At 31.1% G+C, this 22,984-nt stretch overlaps 2 protein-coding genes and 1 long non-coding RNA gene across 3 annotated transcripts; 2 read left to right on the plus strand and 1 right to left on the minus strand.

Annotated features, from left to right (window-relative positions):
* Window positions 1-1,370: 1,370 nt before the first annotated feature.
* On the plus strand, window positions 1,371-9,531 carry LOC108475336 (receptor-like protein 14). The gene is made up of 9 exons (XM_053026038.1): window positions 1,371-2,057; window positions 2,210-2,368; window positions 2,564-2,725; window positions 2,839-2,910; window positions 3,689-3,850; window positions 4,073-4,147; window positions 4,245-4,400; window positions 4,487-4,561; window positions 7,285-9,531. Exons 1-9 carry the CDS (start codon window positions 1,652-1,654, stop codon window positions 9,417-9,419), a joined length of 3,402 nt encoding a protein of 1,133 aa, XP_052881998.1. The 5' UTR covers window positions 1,371-1,651; the 3' UTR covers window positions 9,420-9,531.
* A 507-nt stretch (window positions 9,532-10,038) lies between these two features.
* Window positions 10,039-21,348, minus strand: LOC108476005 (vacuolar protein sorting 38). Its single transcript, XM_017778041.2, has 6 exons — window positions 20,876-21,348; window positions 19,170-19,376; window positions 18,653-18,833; window positions 17,292-17,440; window positions 12,073-12,300; window positions 10,039-10,500 (listed from the first exon to the last, which is right to left on the minus strand). Exons 1-6 carry the CDS (start codon window positions 21,074-21,076, stop codon window positions 10,384-10,386), a joined length of 1,083 nt encoding a protein of 360 aa, XP_017633530.1. The 5' UTR covers window positions 21,077-21,348; the 3' UTR covers window positions 10,039-10,383.
* Window positions 13,508-14,280, plus strand: LOC128290452 (uncharacterized). The gene is made up of 2 exons (XR_008280305.1): window positions 13,508-13,742; window positions 14,056-14,280. It is a non-coding gene; the product is annotated as an uncharacterized LOC128290452 (long non-coding RNA).
* Window positions 21,349-22,984: the final 1,636 nt, after the last annotated feature.

Below are 22,984 nucleotides of genomic sequence, written 5' to 3' on the forward strand. Positions count from 1 at the left end.
TATTATATTTTATCTTTATCCTTAAATCATGAATGGTATAATAATTAGGACTAATATTTAGTACACTATGAGTTGAGTTTTTAAACTCTATAAGATTACTTATGGAATGTACTTGAATTGTGGTTCACAAAAGGAAATTATTATATAAAGGTTAAATTTCTACCATAGTACTAATGTTTTAGATTTAATTCCTAAACTTTAATTTGATATTTTAGACCTTATACTTTTCAAATTTTAAAATTTTAATCCTCACTAAATGATATTTGTTAAATTCATTAAGTTCTACTATTTCTAAAATTTGGTGTGACAAACATAATATTGTAAGTGTAATGTTATGTTAACTTATTATTTCCACATATTACTCACTAAAAATTTAATTAATATAAATAATCAAAAATAAAAACATTGTACATATAAGTTGGTTGGCTATCAATTTTCAGATGTCAATATCATGTTCAACATTTCAAGACTTTATTTTTCCATAAGACCAAAATTTTCTACATGATGGAAACAATTTTTTTGGGTATTAGTTAAAAGGGCTTTTTAAAATTACCCAATTTAATTAACTAATTACAAAAATAATTCAAGTAAAAATCAAAGTCATATTCAAATTACCATTTCATCCTTTTATATATAAAACTATTAAAAAAATAAAAATGTATTATAAAAGAAGTTTATATGTTTTATATTTAAATATTTTTCTAAAATTATGTTTAAATATTTTCTTGATTTTTAAAATATTAAAAATAGTGAAAATTATATAATCATATTTGGTCTAAACTTACAAAAACTTCCGGGCAAAAAAAAAAAAACTTTCAAAATCTAAAATTTCCAAAATCAAAACCTAAAATTTGCAAGAATAAAAGCAAACTGAAGACTTAAAGTTTCCATTAATAAAACCATAATCAAAGATGTAAAATTTCCATGAATAAAACGAAAAATGAAGACCTAAATTTTCCATTAATAAAGCTAAGTCAAGACTAAGTTTGTATAAGTGTAAGAAGGGTATAAATGAAACTCACAAGAAAGCCACATGAAGAATTTTATAACCCCAACTACACGATTTTATGTCCACCTCTCACTTTTCATATTTTTTTGGCCATTTATTTTTCAAGAGTAACATCAACATTAGATTTAAAATCAACGTTAAGCCATGTTTAAATTCTTTAATAGAATGTCAAGACTTGTTTTTATGAGTGATTAAAATTATGTAAACTTAAATGACTTAAATTTATGAGTGATTAAAATTATGTAAACTTAAATGACTTAAAACTTATCATTTTTGTCATCCCATCTTCTCTCCATGAAGAAATTTAAAATAAATTTAGCATTTAATGCCAAAGTCAAGAGTTGATAAGCATTCTTCTGGTCCATTCATCCTTTCCTAACGAATTTCCACCAAGAGTTTTTGCATTAAGGAATTTTCCACCAAGAGTTTTTGCATTAAGGAATTTACGTAAATAAGAAGCCTAGATTGATCCAATTTTTGAGGAATTAATTAATTATATATTATTTTTATATTATAGTGAATTAGTGGGATACAATATGTCCTGCCTGTATATAAATAAGAAGCTTAGGCTTCTTTAGATTATATACATATAGAAGTTTAAAAAAAGTAACATATAGCTGAGAGAGAAGTGAAAACAGAGAGATGATGATGATGGAGTGGAAATGGTTATGGTTTATTAGGATTGCAGTAATGTTGTTGGTGTTAGAAGGATGCAGATGGTGTACTATTGATGCTTGTTTGGAGCATGAGAGAATCGCTCTCTTGCATCTCAAGCCTTTCTTCAATTATCGTCATCAATTGCAAAGTTGGGTTGAGGTGAAGGGCTCAGATTGTTGTAAATGGGAAGGAGTTGAGTGTAACACCACCACTAGGAGAGTCATACTACTCTCCCTTAATTCTACAAGATGGGATGACAATATGGATTACAACATGGATAATAGGAATCTCAATGCCTGGTATCTCAATGCCTCTATGTTTCTTCCATTTGAGGAATTGAAGAGTCTTTATTTGTCGGGAAATGCCATAGGTGGTAACCTTGAAAATGAAGGTTGTGCCTATTAATTTTTCCTTAATTACATCTTTTACTATTCCACTATTCTCACCATTGTTAATTTACAATTACTTTTATTTTAGTTTATTTTATTTTATTAAAGAAAAGTCACTAACTGCTTGTATATATTTAAAATAACACTTTTACAGGTTTTGGAAAACTATCATCCACATTGAGTAATTTGGAGATCCTTGACTTAAGTGAAAATTACTTGAATGATAGCATTTTGTTATCTTTGAGTGAGCTTTCATCTCTCCGGTATTTAGATCTATCATCCAACCAATTTGAAGGATCAAGTCATCCAAGAGGTAAGTTAAGTTTGGTCTGGCGTTAGTTTTTATTTGTATAGTGGAGTTTGAGGATGGTCTTCTAGGCTTGGTACCTAGTTTCCCATTCTTTGTATCCGTTGTAATTCCACTTTTGCTTTAGTAAAATTTTCATATAGCTAAGAAAGAAAAAACAATTAACAAGTAATTATATATATATATATATATATATATCAGCTTTTCAATTGCTTTCAAGACTCAATAACTTGGAAACTCTTGATTTAAGTGGGAATTCTTTGAAGAATAGCATTTTGTTCCATATGAGAAATCTTTCATCCTTGAAGACTTTAAGATTGAGTGGTAATCAGTTGAAAGGAAAGCTGCTGGTTCATATTCAAGGTAGACTGATTTTACCTGTTTCTTTTTAACTTTGAAAATCAATGTATGTTCAAGTTTGATTTTATCATACGATGAATATATATAACTAATCAATATTTGGGATTGATTTTCAGGATTGAATAATTTGACAAACTTGAAATACTTGGATTTAAGTGGCAACAACATTGAAAGCATCTCAAACCAAGGTATAAGTATAGTATTTATATGTCAATTCATATTCAAGGTAGACTGGTTTTATATGTTTCTTTTTTACTTTAAAATTAACCAATTTTTGTTTAAGGAAAGTTAATGTTGGAATATGTGTTTGCTTTTATCATATCATGAATATATATAACTGATGATATTTGGGATTGAATTTCAAAATTGAATAATTTGACAAATTTAAGTAGATGGACAGAATAAAGATATAAGTATTTGTGCATAACATTCTTGACCGACCATTATTCCAAAAGGCAATGACAGAATTCAAATATACTTTCTTTCATTTTTCCTAAATGGAGTATTATTATTTATATATGTTTTGTAGTAACTAATTATATAATGCATAAATCAGTGGCTCATTAAATTGGAAATTATTGATATAAGTTGGAATTATTTGAAGAATAGATAGCATTATTTAAAATAAATTCATGTAGAAGGAAAATTAAGTGGTTGCAATATATTATTTCATTTTATCATTTCATCAATATATATAACTAATCAATATTTGGGATTGAATTTCAAAATGGAGTAATTTAAGTAGGAAGAGAATTGAAAGTATCTCAAACAAACTTACATTTATATATTGAATCAATTAAGTTGTACTTGTAAATTGTAGTTATCAATTCATCGGAAAGCTTGTAATTTGGCTCTTCCTTTTCAAATTTATGGCCTGGAGTTGTCCTTAATCTTTTTTTTTTTTTTGTATATATTGAATGATACATTTTTCCTAACTATTTATATATTGAATGATATTAATTATAGTAATGATAGATGGAATACAACTGAGGTTAACAAACTTGGAGGAACTTGATTTGAGTGGTAATCTCTTTCGGAATAACACAATTTCCTCTCTTGAAGGGCTTTCAAGCCTAAAGTCTTTGACTTTGTCCTACAACCATTTGCAAGGCTCATTAGATATTAAAGGTACTAAAGCTATCTTTAATTTTTTCTTTTCTTTATAATTCTTTCTAGAACTTTTTAAACTAAATGTTTCAAATTTGAACATTCACATTTCACGTTTGAGGATTTTCAACTTCAATTACACTTTTAGATTTACTTTTTTTCATTTTTATTTGATTAAAATATTTAGTAGAAATTAAAATTATTAACATAGTGATTATTTGAATTGAACGTGGATATATATAGGATTGAGCAATTTGATAAGTTTGAAGAAACTCGATTTAAGTTGGAATCAAATTGAAAAGTTTCAATCTTTTAAAGGTATGCATTTATATTTAATCAATTATCTAAATTCTTACATATAATTAAATTTTATGCCAATTCTTTTCAGTAATGAAATTGTGTAAATATTTTGTAGATGGTGATAGAAAACTGGAGTTGACCCACTTGGAAGAGCTTTATTTAGATGGAAATCAGTTCAATACTAGTGTATTTGCATCCCTTAACAAGCTTTCAAATTTGAAATCTTTGAGCATAAGGGGCAATCAATTGAAAGGATCAATAGATATGAAAGGTAAAAATATTAGTTTTTTTTAACAAGGATATAATAATGTTTAACGAGAATATAATGAAGTTGATTTGTTGTTTTTGTTATCCTAGATTTGGAAGCATTTATCAATTTAAGGGAACTAGATATGAGCGGCAATGAATTGAAAGATTTGGTGATCCACCAAGGTATCACTTAATTAAACTTTCTTTTTTAATTTAGAAATTTAGATTTGATGTGAGATATTATAAGAACGGTTATTGTCATAAATATTAATAAATTTATATCATATCATACTTGAAACTAAAATATGGGTTTGGTGAAACATTTTCTAAATCCTCCATTATAATGTGTTTCGACTTTGGTTTGAAACTAAAATTCTTTAAAATTTTCATAATTTTAAAATATTTATTTTGTTTGTATAAATATTTTTTGTAATAATTTATTGAATTTTATGAGATAAAAATAATTATAACAATAAAAACAATGATATTATAAATCAAAAATACATATATTTCTGGAAAAATATGTAATATAACTACATTTTAATTTCATATATTTTTAATAGTATAAAACATAAAATACATATTAGAGTTAAATAAATTGCATTTTTGGCCAAAATAAATAAATGTCGATTTTGAATAACTTCAAAAAAACTTCAATTTTATGAGATTTAAACATACATTTTGAGGTGCTTAAACTTTTTTTTCAAACTTTTATAAATTTCAAAATGCAGATGTTATTAACTTTTGGTTTTAAAAAAGTGATAGGTCTACGTACTCTTTACAAATTTGTAATTTAATTCTTGTATTTTTATTTTCGAATTTGGTCCTCTATTTTTAAATTTTAAAATCCAAGTTCAATTGTTAACATTGTTATTTTTTAAAATAATTTATTGGTATTGACATTTTGAAATAAAAGAACTTGGTAGCAATGTAACTAAAAGATAACGTAATGAACATGGATTTAAAAAATAATTTTAACAGTATTAATAGTTACACTTGAATTTTAAAATTTTATTTTGTAAAGACTAAAATATGCACATTAGATTTAAATAAAATAATTTTTTTAGTTTAAAATTTTCTATTTTATAATAGAACCATTGATTTAAATAAATGAGACTTTGAAGAATTTTCAAAAAAAAAACTAAGTAGGTGAAATTTAAATAGAGAAATTGATATGCTGAAAGTCTCTTTCGAATTCATAAATTTTAAAATTCAAAAGGATGTGTTTTGACAATTTTAGGGCAATGATTTAATGCTTTAAAATTTTGATTTAATATGGTGAATTTAATTAAAATTTATTTGTTAGATTGTAAAATATTTCTTAACATTTATAATTGAGTATAAAGTAAATTAAGTTTAAGGAAAATATTTGGTACTATTAATGAAATTCTTTTCTTTTATCAAATTTTGAAAAAAAATCTAGTTTTTTAAAAAATCGGGTGGCACTATTAATGAAATTCTAAACTTCGTAAGTAGGATTGAGATAATAACAAATATCTTATATGATATATTAAAATATTAAAAAATAAATATTTAAAAGAAATAAGTTACTGACCATTTTTAACTTCACTTGTAGAGTTAAAAAACTTCATTACTAATACCAAATAATAACCTTAAGGTTAAATGCTAAATTGATTTCAAACATATTTGAGGTTTTAAAAGAATATGGTGATATATTTGAATCTGATATGAATCAAGAAAAATTATTTTGAAAATATATTTTATCTTAGAATGCTAAAAGAAGAAGAAAAACGATTATTTTAATTAATAAAATGAATGAATAATTATGTTAAGATTTGGACATTCTCTAATAAATATTTATTTTATTGATGAAAACAAATATTTACATATTTCTTTCACTTACAGAAAATAAGGGATTGAGAAATTTGGAAGTTGTTTATCTTGATCGCGTTCAATTTTGAGGTGCTTAAATTTCCATTTAAAATTTTTATAAATTTCAAAATGTACATGTTATTAACTTTTGGTTTAAAAAATGTGGTAGGTATACATAATTTTTATAAATTTGTAATTAAATTTTTATATTTTTTCTTTTTAGGAATTTGGTATCTATTTTTAAAAAATTTTAAAATTTTTAAAATAATTTGTTGGTGTGACATTTGAAATAATAAAAAATTGATAGCAATGTAACTAAAAAAGACATAATGAGTATAGATTTAATAAAATAATTTTAACAGAATTAATAATTAAAACTAATATTTGAAATTTCAACAGAGTAAAAGAGAGATATGGTATATTTCAACTTCACTGTTTTGGGGCCAAGATTTTGTGCTTTAAAATTTTCATTCAATCCGCTGAGGTTACTTATAATTCTTTTGAATTTTATTTATTGGTGAGTAAAATATCTTTTAGCATTTATGAATTAAATGCCAGTCTGATTTCAATATATTTGATTATTTTTTATAAAGTATTGGTAAATTTAAAGGTAATATAACAATTTTAATGTAGACATGTTTTTATTTTATAAATATAGTGTTGTTGATTGGAGTTTGAAAATTATACAAATTAGCGCTATATTAGTTATTTACTTATGTTTAAAAAATAATATAAGAAAATACTAAAAAGAAAAAAAAAACAGAATAATTAATAAAATGGATGAAGAGTTATATGGTTACTTAGAATCAAATGTGTCGAGCAATGTGGAGGAAATATATCTTGACGGATCCAATCTTAGCACTAACATTTTGCAAAGCATTGGAGTTTTCGCTTCTCTTAAAACATTGTCTTTATATGGTTGTGGACTTATTGGTCCCTTACCTAATCAAGGTAAATAATTTTATGGCTCAAATTGATTTCTTTATGAGCTTTCTATAATATATTATCTCTTATTCTGTTTTATAAAACAAAATTTAATTGAAACTTCTTTCATGAAATTAAAAATTTTTCAGGATGGTGTGATCTAAGGAACCTTGAAGTGTTGGATGTGAGTGACAATGCACTTGAGGGGATGCTTTCTCCTTGTTTTAGTAACTTGACATCTCTTCGTGAGTTAGATATTTCAGGAAACCATTTTCAAATTCCGCTATCATTCGCACCATTTGCAAATCTTTCAAACCTCAAAGCCCTTTCAATTGATGAAAACAAGATGGTAATGGAACCTTCCTTTTATACCTCAATCCCAAAGTTTCAATTGGAAGCCATCAGTTTGTTGAAGTGCATAACATCTCAACAACTCAGTCTTAAACTTCCTACCTTCCTTTACTATCAATATGACTTAAGATATGTGGATCTTTCTCAAAACAATGTCAGTGGAACATTCCCAACTTGGTTGTTAGAAAACAACACAAAGTTAGGAGTTCTCATCTTGAGGGGTAATTCTTTTACAGGTCCTCTCTCATTACCGTCAGCTCCTAATTCTAATGTGTCTTTAATTGACATATCCCAAAACAAATTACAAGGTCAAATTCCGACCAGTATATGTTCAACTTTTCCACATTTGAGTCGGTTATTCTTATCCAAGAATGCTTTTGAAGGTAATATCCCACTTTGTTTAAGTGGCTTAAAGGACTTATCTTTTTTAGATCTATCAAACAATCAATTGTATGGAAAAGTACCAGAAGAGTTGATCACGAAAGGCTCACTGATCATTTTGAGGCTATCAAATAACAACCTCAGTGGAAATGTAGTTCCTGTGATTCTCAACGCAAATGGGGTGCAGAATTTATATTTGGATGGAAATAATTTTTCAGGAGAGATGACAAATGTTGATGTGTCTACTTTTGAGTTTCCAAATTCACTAAGCGAAATTGATCTCAGTAACAACAAGTTGCATGGAAAGCTCCCAAGATGGATAAGGAATGCATCGTTTTTGGTGAGATTAGCTTTGTCCAACAATGGTTTCGAGGGTTCTATTCCATTGGAATTTTGCAAGTTGAATAGGTTGGAATTTTTGGATCTTTCTCAAAATAATTTATCTGGCTCTGTACCGTCATGTTTTAATCCACCAAACATAGAGCATGTCCACCTCCACAGGAATAGATTGAGAGGTCCACTATCACTTGCTTTTTATAATAGCTCTTCACTAGTGACTTTAGATCTTAGAGGAAACAATTTGACAGGTAGTATTCCAAAATGGATTGACACACTTTCTTCTTTGAGTGTTCTTCTCTTGAAAGATAATCATTTTCACGGCAAAGTTCCAGTTCAGTTGTGCAAGTTGCATTCTTTAAGCATCATAGATCTTTCTCAAAATATGTTTTCTGGTCCTATACCTTCTTGTTTGGGAAATTTATCTCTTCCAATACAAGGGAATAAGAATCTAGGAATTGGGTTCTATGGTCTGCCTATAGAAGAGGATGAATCAACATCCATTGTGACGAGAGGAATTTCCTATCCTGAAAGCTACTTAGAAGAAGTAATAGAGTTCACAACAAAGAGTGGGTTCTATTCATACAAGGGTGACATCCTTTCATATATGACTGGGGTTGATTTATCTTGCAACAACTTCACTGGTCATATCCCACCAGAATTAGGGAACTTGAGTGAAATCCATTCTTTAAACTTGTCACACAATAAGTTGACTGGAGTTATACCCTCATCATTCTCAAAACTTCAGCACATTGAGAGTTTGGACCTTTCTTACAACAACTTGAGTGGTGAAATCCCCAATCAATTGGTAGACTTGAACTATTTGGAGGTTTTCAGCGTGGCATACAACAACTTGTCAGGTAGTATTCCTGAACCAAAAGCTCAATTTGGGACCTTTATTGAAAACAGTTATGAGGGAAATCCTTTTCTTTGTGGAGCTATATTGCATAAAAGTTGTTCCAATACCGATTCACCATCAACGATATCAACTGTATCAAAAGATAAAGGAGAAGATGGTTTGATAGATACTTATGGTTTTTGTGTGAGCTTTTTGGTTTCTTATGTAGTTGTTTTGTTGACAATTTTTGTTGTCCTCTACATAAATCCATACTGGCGAAGAGCTTGGTTTTCTCTCGTTGGGAAATATATCACCACCTGTCGCTGCTCACATGTGAGCAATTTTCTTACTTATCACATTTTCAAGCAATGTGTTTAGCTACTCAGATTGTGATTTGATTTCCACACCTAAATTGAGCGATAGTGAATATTTTGTTGATTTTTGCATTTTGAATAAAAGCTCTTTATCTTATGGTTTTATCATTTTCAAACATCTATTTTTTTTTTCTTCTATGAAATTTAATGTAAAATCATAATCCATTATTATGTATATGCAATATCTCTTTAAATTAAATTAAATTTACTGCCAAGCGTTCACTACTGCATACTGAAAAAGAAATCTAATGTAAAATTAAACCACACCTACTAGAAAATTGAATCTAAAACTGGAATATTTTGAAACCTCACAAACAATGCAATTCTTTATTCCACTTTTCCTCTCAAGTTATTTTGTTTCATGATATATTTTACATATTTGTATTATGCTTTAATTCACAATATATTTTGTATAATGTGTTATAACAATTCAATTAAAAAACAAGCAATTATCTTATTTTTGCGTACCGTATTATACATTTACATGTTAATAATTCATTGTACGTAAACATGTTCGTATATTTGAGTCATTATAATTTTACTATTTGTAATATGACATGTTTTAATTATTTCTAATATTGTGTCATGACAATTATAACTCGATTGGTAGTGTACCAAATAAATTTTCTAATAAAAAATAGTATTTTATTCTATTTACCAAATCTTTATCAACTTTGTATTCTCACCAACAAAACATACATTCAAAGTTCAAATAAGTTCCACACCCATTTTTTTACTGCAATACTCATGAATATGCTCATCAGAAATCTGAAATATTCCACTCTAATTAACATTATGATTCTGTAAACAACAAAAAAGTGTGATCCTTTTTTAAAGCTCTTTTTTTTTCTTTACTGAAATGGGATTGGTAAAAAATCCGCACGTGTCGTGTGTGAAGAAGGTCAGGTTGTCTATTCATACTGTAATAAGTAGCTAATTATAGTTGATCCTACAAAATCAAAATTAATTCAGGTATCTATATATTCTGAAGACTGGACAGACCTTAGAAGCTCCTTCAAATTTGCAAGAACATGTCGTGGTCCTAAACTCTTTACACCGATGAAATTCAAAAGTTGCTCTATATCCTGCAACCACAGTAAAGATTATGCAATCGTTTCAGAACGAATGACATAACAAGCAAAAGGCGATCAAAATACTGTGATCTCGATAATGTTCTTTGCAGAAAAGGAACATTAACTTAACCTTAAAACATCAGTGAAGGCTCATCAGATTTGCTTAGCAACCTTACATACACATGTAAAAAGCTTTGCTTTTGGATGTAAGGTGCGACTATCATCACAGTCTTTCCTAATTAGCTGATAACCCTATATCTAACATTTATCAGGGCTAAGCAAATTAACATACATGATGTAAAGGAATTTGACTATAAGATCCAACAGAAAACTTAATAAAAGATAATCAACATAGAAAGTTAGAAAGCAATGCAAACTTATTACAATGATGCAAGTGGATCAAAAGAAAGCACTTCAATAAGGAATTTGCATTTAAGGCATTGTAAACAGAAAAAAAAAATGATACAAGTTTTTGAAAAGTATTTTCAAAGAGGAGACAAACACAGGGTAGAAAAAATGTTTGGTCCTTCCTTTTTCTATTTACAATTTTAGGGTGCATTCTCTACTGTGGTGAAAAAGCCTTTTTGGGTTAAAAGTATTTTTACACTGCAGAAGTGTTTTTCCACTACAGAAGTGATGAAGAACACAGCTTTTGCAGTCAAAAACTGCTTTTGGCTTTTGCATTTCGAAGTGAAAATTATCAAAATACTCTTATTTTCATTAACTATTTAAAAGGTATATAAAATTAGATTAATTTATATTTTATATATTATTATATTAAATTGTTTAAATCTTATTTATTATTATATTTAATTTTTTCAAAATATTTTATATATCATCAATTTTACAAATAATTTATATTAATTACTTAAAAGGTATTTAAAAGTTATATTTCATGTATCATTATATTAAATTATTTAAATATATCATATAACTTAAACTAATTTTTTGCTTTCGACTATCATGTCTAAAAAGGACATTTTAACTTTCAACCGTGACTTTTGGCAGCAATGAACAACACTAAAAACTAACAAACACACTTTTCCACACCACTTTTCAACAGCACTTTTTTCTAAAAGCACTTTTGTACTAGTCCTTAGTCTATCATGCATCGACTCTTCATTTTTCCTTAACTACCCATGTCTGACTTCGAACATGGATATGGAGATATGACCAAGTCACAGTGACATAGTTTTTAGTTATGGGGAATGGGATTCGAGTCCTGGACCTCCTTTTAGATGCATGGTGGGACTTTCATCACATTTTTCAAATTTGTCTAATCTGCGGGTGAAGTTTATAGTTAGTCTTAAGTGTCTATCACTAGAACCTAGATACTGTAAATCCAATTCTTCCAAACAATTCAACCATGATATTAATAATGATGAAAGCAAGATTATCCACTATCAATGACATAAAATGAGCTGTAAATGCTGACGAACAAACATGCACTGTTTTTCCAACCTGTGGATTGAAGAGCATTGACAAGCTAACTTTGCAGACCATTTGAATCCAATAATACACATAAAAATGCCAAAGGAGAATAATTCATCTTGGAAAAAGAATTACTAATATGCAAAAGCTTACCTTGTTTAACAAGAACACAGCATATGCTGCTCTTGTCGTGTCTTGACCTTCTAAAAACAGCGGAAATTCTGCCGGCTTTACATTTGCTGAAAGTGTTGTATCCAATGACAAATCAGAAGATGCAGGGTCTATTGAAGACGCATGGTCATTAATATATGAGCGAGAACCACCCAAGCGCAGAGGATAACGCAAGGGAACTTGTAAATAGGATGCAATTAGTGAAACAGCCTGCAAATGATGAAATAGCAGGAAACAAGAAACAATAATAGGTATGATTAAAATTATAGCCTCAGCATGAGAAACAAACAATCAAGATGCAGCCCAGCATACCATATTACCATCCTAGCAATTAAAAATAACTACAGCATCTTCAAGCAACAAGGGATTGTAGATGGTAGGTCAAAAAACTTGATATACACAGCTTGATATTATCAGAAAAAACAAATTCAGTAATAAATGGTGTAGGAATATTCTGTAAATATTTTAGGAATATTTTGTAGATATTTTTTTTATTAAAATCCCTTATTTTAAGGGATCATATCTCCTATTTAGTATCTTTCCTAACTTAGAGTTTGCTAAAGTAGTGTCATAGGTTGTATATAAAAACTCTGATTTATGTTCTATTTAGTATAAAAAATACTCTGATTTCTACATGGTATCAGCTTAGGTTACGATTTCTTTTTCAACCTAGACCATGTCCGAAACTCCTTCTCCTACTTCGGAGATTACTTCAAATCCAGAAAATTTTTCTAGTTCGATGCTCCATCAGATTAAATGCAGTCTCGACTATCACCGCCATCGATTGAATGGCAACAATTTTCTTGAATGGTCCCAATCGGTTAAGATTTTTCTCTTGGGCGAGAAAGATTGGACTACGTTCTTGGTGAAATCAAGAAGCCTGCTGTGGTGATGCTGGTTTTGCTAAGTGGATGCGTGACAATGGTCAGGTTATGACTTGGCTCCTTCATTCCATGACCCCAGTATAAGCGAAACTTTCTTCTTTACACCACAGCCGCTGAAATTTGGAGTGCAGTCCATGAAACCTACTCTAGCACGGATAACATTGCTGAATTATATCATGTTGAAGATCAAGCAGCCACTCTTAAACAAGGAACCATGCTGTTACTCTCTACTACAATACCCTTACGCTCTTTGGCAACAATTAGATTTGTATGCACATTATGATTGGGTAGATCCAAGAGATGCTGCTCTTTATCAGCAAATTGTTACTCAACGAAGACTTTTCAATTTCTCCAAGGCTTAAATAAGAACACGGACGAGGTTCGCGGCGGTCTGGCTATTTCTCCTCTTCCCTCCTTCGAGAGGCTTTCTATGGTCAAGAAGGAAGAAAGCCAAGGTGTGTGATGTTGTCGATGAACCATCTTCCACTTCGAAGATCGCCTTCTCGACCCATCAATCATCTCCCTCTTCCAAACGGGGGAGACCTTGGTGTGATCATTGCAAAAAGCCCGGCCACTCTAAGGAGAAGTGTTGGAAGCTTCATGGTAAGCCTCAGGACTGAAAGTCCAAGCACTCTCAAGATAATAAATCAAGCCTTGTTGCCACCTCTGTTACTAGTTTCACTAAAGAACAGATTGCTGAACTTCAAAAACTATTTGGAAAGTTTCAAGGGTCTTGTGAGGGTAATCTGGTCATAAAAGATCCAGAAGGTAACCTTTCTTCTACTGCATTTTTCTCCTCCCAGTTGACTCCTAATTGGATCCTCGATTCTGGTGCTACGGATCATATGACTGGTAACAAGGCATTGTTTCACAATTTTTTCCATACCTTTGGTAAAGTCACAAAACGGTGATGGTACCTTGTGCAAAATAGAGGACATGGCAATCGTTATTCTCAATGAACAGATTGCACTTAAAATGTTCTCTTTGTACCAAATCGGCGTGCAATCTCATCTCTGTTAGTAAATTGTCCACAGACTTGCACTGCTCTGTAATTTTTAATGATCGTGATTGTACTTTGCAGGCACTGAACTCGAAGAAGATGATTGGTAAGGCCAGCTTGCATAATGGTCTCTACATCCTCCCTACCTCTCCTAAAATCGAGATCTCCAAGTCATTTACCGCTTTAGGAAAAGTTGATACTGTTATGTTATGGCACTTTCGTTTAGGCCATCCTAGTTTCCAATACCTTGCAAAATTGTTTCCTGCTCTATTCATTAATAAAAGGCCTAATTCTTTTTCTTGCAAAGTTTGCTCTCTTGCCAAACATACTAAATCATCTTATTTTCCTTCTACATACAAGCCTTCTTACCCTTTTGCTTTGATCCATAGTGATATTTGGGGCCCTTCTCGGGTGAAGAATGCTGATAATTGTAAGTGGTTTATCACTTTTATTGATGATCACATAGGATAACTTGGACTTATTTTGAAAGATAAATCTGAAACGCTAGTGTTTTTGTGCAATTTTATAACATGGTTCTCACTCAATTTGGGTCTAAAATCCAGCTCTTTAAATCGATAATGGCGTGAATTTTTGCTAGGTCTTTAGGTGATTTTTTAAGGAAAAAGGCATAGTTCAGATTAGTTCTTGTGTTGGAACCCCACACAAAAGCGGCATTGCCGAAAAGAAAAAATAGGCACCTTCTTGAAGTTACTCGTTCTCTTCTATTTACCACTAATGTTCCTAAATATTTGTGGGGAAGCCTTATTAATCGCCACATATTTAATCAACCGGATGCCTAGTAAGGTTTTAAAATTTCAAACGCCTCAATCTATATTTTTGCAGACTTTCCTCATTTTAAGCCTATCTCCTCCATTCGCCACTTAAAATTTTTGGCTGCCTTGTTTTTATCCAAAATATTGCTCCTAATAAGTCCAAGTTAGATCCTAAGTCTTTAAAATGTGTATTGGTTGGGTATTCTTCACTTAAGAAGGGTTATAAATGCTATCATCCTCCTTCTAAACGATTTTCACCACTATGGATATAACATTTAATGAGCAGATTCCTATTTCACTCAAAGCTGAAATTCGGGAGGAAACATGGAGTGATTTTCAGCCACAACAGTATCTCCTCCTAATCTTCATTCTCAACCTTCGAATTGCCATTTTGTTCGCTATTACTGCAGATCATCACTGTGAATGCTCCCATTGATTCTCTGTAGTACCTATGACTAATTCACCTACACCCACTTTAAACACTCTTCCGAAAATACACCTACTCCAATTGATGATCTTCAAAAACACCACCACCCAAACAACTTCGTGTCTACACAAGAAAAGAAGACATATCCACAGACTGTTTTGCAATCTGATTCTTGCCGAGAATTGGATTTGGGTCCGATTGCGAAATGGAAGAAGAAATCGAGAAGTCCACTACTCTAGATGACTTTCCTATTGCTATTAGAAAAGGGGTTAGACAAGGCACCAAGCATCCTATTGAAAAATTTATGGTTATAATTCATTGATGCCGTCTTTTCAAGCATTTACAGCAACTTTGGATAAAGAACGAGTTCCCACAAGCATAGTGAAGCTCTAAAGGATCCAAAATGGAGAAGGGTCATTGAAGAGGAAATTTGTGCACTAGAGAAAATGCTACTTGGACCATTACGGACCTTCCTCAAGGAAAAAAGGTCATCGGTCAGTAAATGGATCTTTGCTGTAAAGTATAACTCCAATGGCGTATCCAACGATACAAAGCTAGACTAGTGGCGGAGGTTTCACGCAAACATATGGGATAGACTTCACAGAAACTTTTGCACCTGTGGCAAAGCTTAACACTATTCGAGTACTCCTAAGTTTGGCTGTAAATTGCGATTGGAAATTACACCAACTTGATGTAAAAAACGCATTTCTTAATGGCAAGCTTGAGGAAGAAGTCTATATGCAATTGCCACCTGGCTCAAAGTCTATTGAAGGTAGCAACAAGGTTTGCAAGCTCAACAAGTCTCTATACGGGTTAAAACAATCACCCAGAGCTTGGTTCGAGAGGTTCACTAAAGTCATTCTTCAAAATGGCTACAAGCAGTCCCTTGCCGATCATACGCTTTTCATCAAGGTAACTTCTACAAATAAGAAAGCTATCCTAATTGTGTATGTGGATGACATCATTCTTACTGGAGATGATGAGGAAGAGATTAGCAATTTGAAGAAGTTGTTAAACAGGGAATTCGAAACCAAGGACTTGGGAAAGCTAAGGTATTTCCTAGGAATGGAGGTGGCAAGATCAAAAGAAGGACTTGTGATCAACCAGAGAAAGTATGTACTTGATTTACTCAAAGAAACTGGTTTTCTTGGTCGTAAGCCATTGATACACCAATGGAGGCAAACTTGAGATTCAATAAAGAAGATGAGTCCTTAGTAGACAGAGAGAAATTTCAAAGGTTAGTTGGGAAACTAATCTACTTATCCTTGACAAGGCGGATATAGCTTTTCCCGTAAATGTGATAAGTCAACACATGACTAATCCTCTTGAAGAGCATATGGCAAGACAAATAGAATTCTCAAGTACTTGAAGAAAACTCCGGACACGGCTTAATGTTTAAGAAGACACAAGACAACTGTTAAGATTTTTACAGACTCTAGTTGGGTGGAGATCTCACCGAAAGAAGATCCACTAGTGGGTCTGCACTTTTGTTTGGGGTAACCTTACAACTTGGAGAAGTAAGAAACAATCTGTTGTTTCAAGAAGTAGTCTTGAAGCTGAATTTAGAGCACTAGCTTTGGGGATATCTGAAGGAATTTGGCTACTTAAATTACTAAAAGAACTTGGCACAAATCGGAGGATCACTTTGAAGTTTTGTGTGATAATCAATCGCCATTCAGATTGCCAAGAACCCGATTCAACATGACCGAACAAAGCATGTTGAAATTGATAGCCATTTTATTGTTGATCAAGTCAACAAAAAGACAGCCACTCTTTCTTACATTCCTTCGAAGGACAGATTGCGACATTCTTACCAAGGCTTTGCCAAAACACATGTTCAATAAATTCCTATTCAAGCCGGGATTATACAATGTATATTCTCCACTTGAGGGGAGTGTAGGAATATTCTCAAATATTTTAGGAATATTTTGTAGATATTTTTTATTAAAATCCCTTATTTTAAGGGATCATATCTCCTATTTAATATCTTTCCTAACTTAGAGTTTCCTAAAGTAGTGTCATAGGTTGTATATAAAAACTCTGATTTATGTTCTATTTAGTATAAAAAATACTCTGATTTCTACAAATGGTAACTTCACAGAAGAAATAGAACGCACATGTGCAACATATCCCAAGGCAGTTGCAGATCTCTGAACCTCCTTTTTGTCAGTGAAAAAACTCATCTTTGTAAAAGGAAGCAAGGTGAGATTCAGACCTAAAATCGTCAACGATCCTTGATTAACAGGTTTTGATGCAGAAGGATTCCCTAGTGAAGACAGGAACAAAGGAACTTCGTATCAGTACATCACCAGACACCACCTCTTTGTGGGAGTCAAAACAAAATTCAAAAAAAAATATAATCATGAAAGTAAGAGATATGTAAAAAGTTCATAATATTCAAGAGCAAAAAAAAAAAAAAAGTTGTTTTGATATGAGAAGAGAATTGAATAGTAGATTGCTAAAAAAGGAATAACTGAATACAACCATTATAAACAAAAGAAGAGTCAAGTGATAGGTAATGGTACTCCTCAAGCTGTTTAGGAATCATAAAAGACTTGTCCAGTTGACAAAAATAACTCATTTTATTCTCCCCTAGTAAAACATCATATTGGACCAACCATATTTGATATCAAAGGATATGCATATCCAGGCATGCCATTTATAGATATTCCCCGTGTTGCAAGAAGGAATCATTCAAGAGAAGAAGCTGCTATTGTTGGTAAAGTTTTCCTCAAACCATTTCGAACATCCAAAATCTCAAGAACAAAAAAGGAAACGTAGGAGGAAATATAACAAGCATCACAATGGGTTCTCGATGATGTAAGTGAGAGGATAAATGTTAATTAAGAATATAAAAATAAACCACAAACTAAACAGGAAAGACATTGATTTCAAAACGAAGAGACTGGCTGCTAATTAAAACCATATGCAGTGTTGTCTAGGGCGCAAGGCACATTCTAGGTGCTAACCTTTATATTGCCTCAAGCGAAAGGCACAAAAGGAAGCGCTAGCCTGAGTGCAGTAAAGCACAATACGTATATTTGAGAGTTTTTGCAAGTCTGTGCGTCTATAACATAAAAAGTTTAAGATATATAGTAAACTCTAAAGTGTGGTCTGGTTTATCCATAAAACTTTCAATTTTTTTATAGGTGAATGCTGAAATATTGAGAGTTATAGACTTTGATATTATCCCTTTCTTATTAGTAAAGGTATATCAAATGAAAACAGTGAAAAATAAAATAACTTGTTGAGAAATTCAACAAGGTAGGCATTTTCTAATGCCCATCGCCTTACAAAAAAAGTGTGCCTAGGTGCACCGGGCATGTGCTTGATCAAATGGACCTCACCTGGAAGGGTCCAAGGCATTTTGTTGTATAAAACTAAGGCGTAGGCATGCCTAGGCACATGCCTTGACTACACTGACCATATGTTGCCTCTATTGCAAAGCATTAGCAATCCAAAACTACTAGCACATTACCTAATCTACAACTGCTAGAATAGGACTCAAGTTCTTGCTCCTGTGCAGGTCCAACCAAGATCTTTACAGGATACAGTAATGAAACTTGTGATATCATATATTGTTGCCTTGCTCGAAGCTTCCTTTGCACATTTTTAAGTTTAACACAACCCCTTTCTTCAGTGAGTAATCTATTTGCTTCCTGTGATAAAAACAACATATAATCAATCATGCCATGCATGCAAGACTACCAACTAACTATCTAAAAAAAGAGATAAAGAAGTAGGAGAGCAAGAAGGGGATAACCCTTGACTATGCAAAGGAATTCATAGAATGAGAATCATCTCATCTAAGCCCCTCATCCACCTTCACAGGGGGTGGAGGTGCAAAGAGAGAGGTCTTATTGATCGTAGAGGAGAATATATAACATCCAAAGCTGAATAAGAAGAAACCTTCAAATATATCATAAATTCAGCACTCATGATAATATAAAAATGAAATTCCAAAGCTAATTTAAGCTAGAATAAAAATGCTTCACCTGTAATCGCTTCCTTGCTACAGAAAGAGAGGTACCAGCAACCAACAATGATCTTACTTCAGTACTAAGCATTTCCTCCTGTTTTTTAGCATCCTCTGTTGCAACTTTGCAACGAGTTGACATGTTTGCCATAACTACTTTCCTTGCCTCTAGTCTCTCACGCATTTCCTCAAGCTCGTTCAGTTTATTCAAAGACTCATTTTTTACCTGCACAGCATGTTCCCGCCCATTAATCAGTGGGCCAATTAATTAGGTCACAGAAGACAAAACTAAATAACCACTCACCAGGTCCCCCTGAAGTGTCATATGGCTTTAACAATTCAAGGTGCAATATCTAGTAAAAGTAAAATAAACATAAAAGAATGCAGATGCAATTCTTAAACGCCTTTAAATAGACAATATGAAACAGTTTAAGAGCCCTATAAAACAGAAAAGTGGAAAAAAAATATCTGAAAAGGAAAAAAAAAATGAATTGAAACAATAAATCCATCTTGTACAAACAGCAACAAATCTTGAAATAAGCTTTGGCTTTAGCCCATTAGAGCCCGGGCATCCAGCCAAATAAACAGTGACTGCCATGTCAACTTTTTGAGACAGCAGAAAAGAGCTCGAAAATCTCAATTTCCAAAAATAAGGACATAAGAAGGAAAAAAAAAAAAGTACTTACTCTTACAGTAGAAGAGAAAAATGAAACTAAATGAAGCATGAGGGAACTGATGCGAATTGACATTGTTATTTTTAGGACTAAAAAGAATACGCAGATTGAATATTTAAGATTTTGTAAGGGAAAAGTTCCATTCACCAACACAATTATCGTCGCCCTTTATCCCAGTAAAGCTTAATTGACAATTTTTCTGTCTCGTGTTCTTGCTGAAGCATTTGAGCAACCCAACAGAAATCATTATATTTCAAACTGAAATGATTGGCTTTATCAATTTCACAACCTATACCGCCCAACCTAGTAAGTAATTTAGGTGCAGACACCAGAAATCTATCTTCTTTGCACTCTACAACTAAATAGCCTGCCACTTATCAATCAATCAAACACAGCTGAAAACTTCAGCGAGGAAACATTTTATAAACTGAAAAAACTATAACTTCAACTTGATTCATAGCTCGGCAAGTTCAGGGAATTGGGACTTCTACCACCATGATCCAGTTTGATGTGAAACAGTGATCCATATCATGCATATCGGTTTCCGGAACAAGAGGTAAAACAGCAAATTAGGTAAACAATGATCCTACTATATTTCAGAATAGCAACATTGAGCATGAAAGCTAAAATTATAGTATATTATGGGTCCTTGCTCTCTACAACTACATATAAAATTACTAAACAATATTACTACGTTAAGTATCCAGAAAAACTTTGTTTCAATTGTTGATCAGTTGATCCAACTATTTTAGAAAGTTTATTCTTCTTTTTCCTTTCCCTTATTTTCTAAATCAGGAAAAACAGTAGCATATAAACTGGATTACTACTCCAAGTTTCTAAAATTTCAGCAATATCCCTTTTACCTTTTCACTCAAGTCACTACCCCCCAATTAACAAATATATTCCCAGTTTCCCTTTCACTTCAAACCCCCTTTTTTTTCCCTACCCAAATTCAGCCTATGTTCAAAAACCCAAAATTGGTTTGCTAAAATACATTATTTTTAAACAAAAAGATAACCAAACTTAAATCAGAAAAAAAAAAAAGCATTACCTGAATTAGTGACTGGAGTTTCTCTTGAAGACTTTGTTTCTTCTCATTAGCTTCCTTAAGGGCAGAAGTTAAACTCCACAATCTAGCTAGCTCGTTGTCGAAATCTTCCCATTCAATTAGTTGCACATTTTCATGTGCAGCATTGATTTTCTTCGCGTCGGTAATTAGGGTTTTGTCTCGGGCTTGTTCTCGATTTTCCATGAAATAATTGAAGAGGAAAGCTTTCGGTTCTGTAAGTTTAGAAAAAAATCATAGATCGACCTCATGGTACTGGGTCTCGCCCGGATTGAGTGTTCTTTTTCACACCGATCGAATCATTTTCTCGGGAAAATTTGCTAGCTCGGGGTAATTTTCTCGGGAAAATGCAGGGCTGGGGGTTTGGGGGAGGGAAAACAGTTTCGGGAGTTTTTATTTGGGGGAGTCTACGGTATAACGGAGAATGACAGGTGGCGGTTAACGGAGGAATCTCCCGATTCATGTCATTTTCACTTTTCCGATTGAGAAATTGCTTAACTACTTTTAAAAACTAGATAACAAGATAAACTTTCTTTTGAATAAGATAAAACTATTGAAAATAAATAAATAAAGCTAATAGAATTTTACACATTTATCATGTGTTTTAAAATTAATAAATTAAAAATATTCGATGATTTTTAAGTAGGTAACCTTTTTTATAAAAATTTGATAATTTCTTTGAAAGTTGATATAAAATATATCACGACCCGACTTAAAATTTAATTTGTCCTCATCATGAATCTAATTCGAACAAGAGAAGATGATTTGCCACTCACTAGTTTTCTAACCTTCCAACTTGTCAGCTCTCTGTAGCAACTCGGCACTTCGCAGCACCGCCTCACATATTGTGAGATTTCAGTAAAAATATTTCTAAAAATACGTGTCGAGCTTAAGAAAGATAACGTATCATTATGCATATTATTTAGTTACCCTTAATATATCACATCAAAAATCATACTATAAAAAATAGTATCCAAAAAAAAGTCATTAACAAAAGTAATTAAGTAACTTTTGTAAAACAAAAAGATTTATTTTATTTTGAAGTAAATTAATTCTCTAACTTATATAAGAAACTTAAGTAAAACATTTTAAATAATAAGACATAATTTCTTGAAAGAAAAATCAAATGAGAGCTAATCAAAATAATTTAATTTTAGGCCAAAAAATTTACTTCAACTATTTATAAACACTCTTTAATCAAATTTCTTTTAACTCCCATTATAAATTTTATAAAAGGATAATATATTAAAATACCCTTAAATTATTAGATTTTGTATAAATAAACTCTTTTTAGTTAAATAAACTCCTAAATTATTAATTTTAGTCATGAAAATGCTGATGTAAAAGTATGAGAATACAATAAAAATAAATTATTTAAAAAATTAAAAATATTTATATACATAATACACTTAATTAAATTCTTTAGAAATTTTTTATATTCTTTTAAGTTTTATGTTAATATATTAATTCTATTTGCCTAATAAAGTGCAAAACGAGGCAATAACTTTTTTTTATGTATAAGTTAAACAACACTACAACTTCCAAAGTTAACAAGATTGTATCTATACTCACCATCACAATTACATATAGGGGTGAGTATTCGATCGAATCGAATTAAATAATTTTGAGTTAGTCGAGTTAACAAATACTATTTTAGCAACTGAACTTAATTTGAATTTTTTTTCAAATCGAATCGAATTGAATTAAAAATTTTTGAGTCAAGTCAAGCCAAATTAACGAATCTTATTATTTATACTCAACATTGTGTTTATATGAGTGAATTATTTAACTAGTAGACGAAGTACAATATAATGGTTTTGCCTTTTAATTTAATAGGTAAACATTTATCAAAACGAATTAGTTTTACCTTTTAAGTTAATAGTTTTGACTTTTAACTTTAGAAAATGTAAACATTTATCAAAACGACGTAAATTTACCTTTTCTTATTCGGATTTTCGAATAACTCAAAATGTGTAATTCATATTCGAGTTAAACTAAAAATTTTGATTTTTTATTCGAGTTGATTCGAATAACTTGATTAAATCGAATAACTCAAACTGTTTAATTTAAAATTTATTTTTTTATCGAATTTTT

The sequence above is a fragment of the Gossypium arboreum genome, chromosome 3 (assembly GCF_025698485.1).
Source record: "Gossypium arboreum isolate Shixiya-1 chromosome 3, ASM2569848v2, whole genome shotgun sequence".
NCBI classification, from domain to species: Eukaryota; Viridiplantae; Streptophyta; class Magnoliopsida; order Malvales; family Malvaceae; genus Gossypium; species Gossypium arboreum.

What these genes read in the sequence shown, in the direction of transcription:
- LOC108475336 (XM_053026038.1), top strand. Translation starts at nt 1,652, where the DNA reads ATGATGATGATGGAGTGGAAATGGTTATGGTTTATTAGGATTGCAGTA. An exon ending in AAAGTTTCAATCTTTTAAAG is followed by an intron (nt 4,148 to 4,244) that starts GTATGCATTTAT and finishes AATATTTTGTAG; the next exon opens with ATGGTGATAGAAAACTGGAG. An exon ending in AGATTTGGTGATCCACCAAG is followed by an intron (nt 4,562 to 7,284) that starts GTATCACTTAAT and finishes AAAATTTTTCAG; the next exon opens with GATGGTGTGATCTAAGGAAC.
- LOC108476005 (XM_017778041.2), bottom strand. Translation starts at nt 21,076, where the DNA reads ATGGAAAATCGAGAACAAGCCCGAGACAAAACCCTAATTACCGACGCG. An exon ending in CCTTGGGATATGTTGCACAT is followed by an intron (nt 12,301 to 17,291) that starts GTGCGTTCTATT and finishes CATCATTTGCAG; the next exon opens with GCTGTTTCACTAATTGCATC. An exon ending in CTGTGTTCTTGTTAAACAAG is followed by an intron (nt 10,501 to 12,072) that starts GTAAGCTTTTGC and finishes CTGTGGTTGCAG; the next exon opens with GATATAGAGCAACTTTTGAA.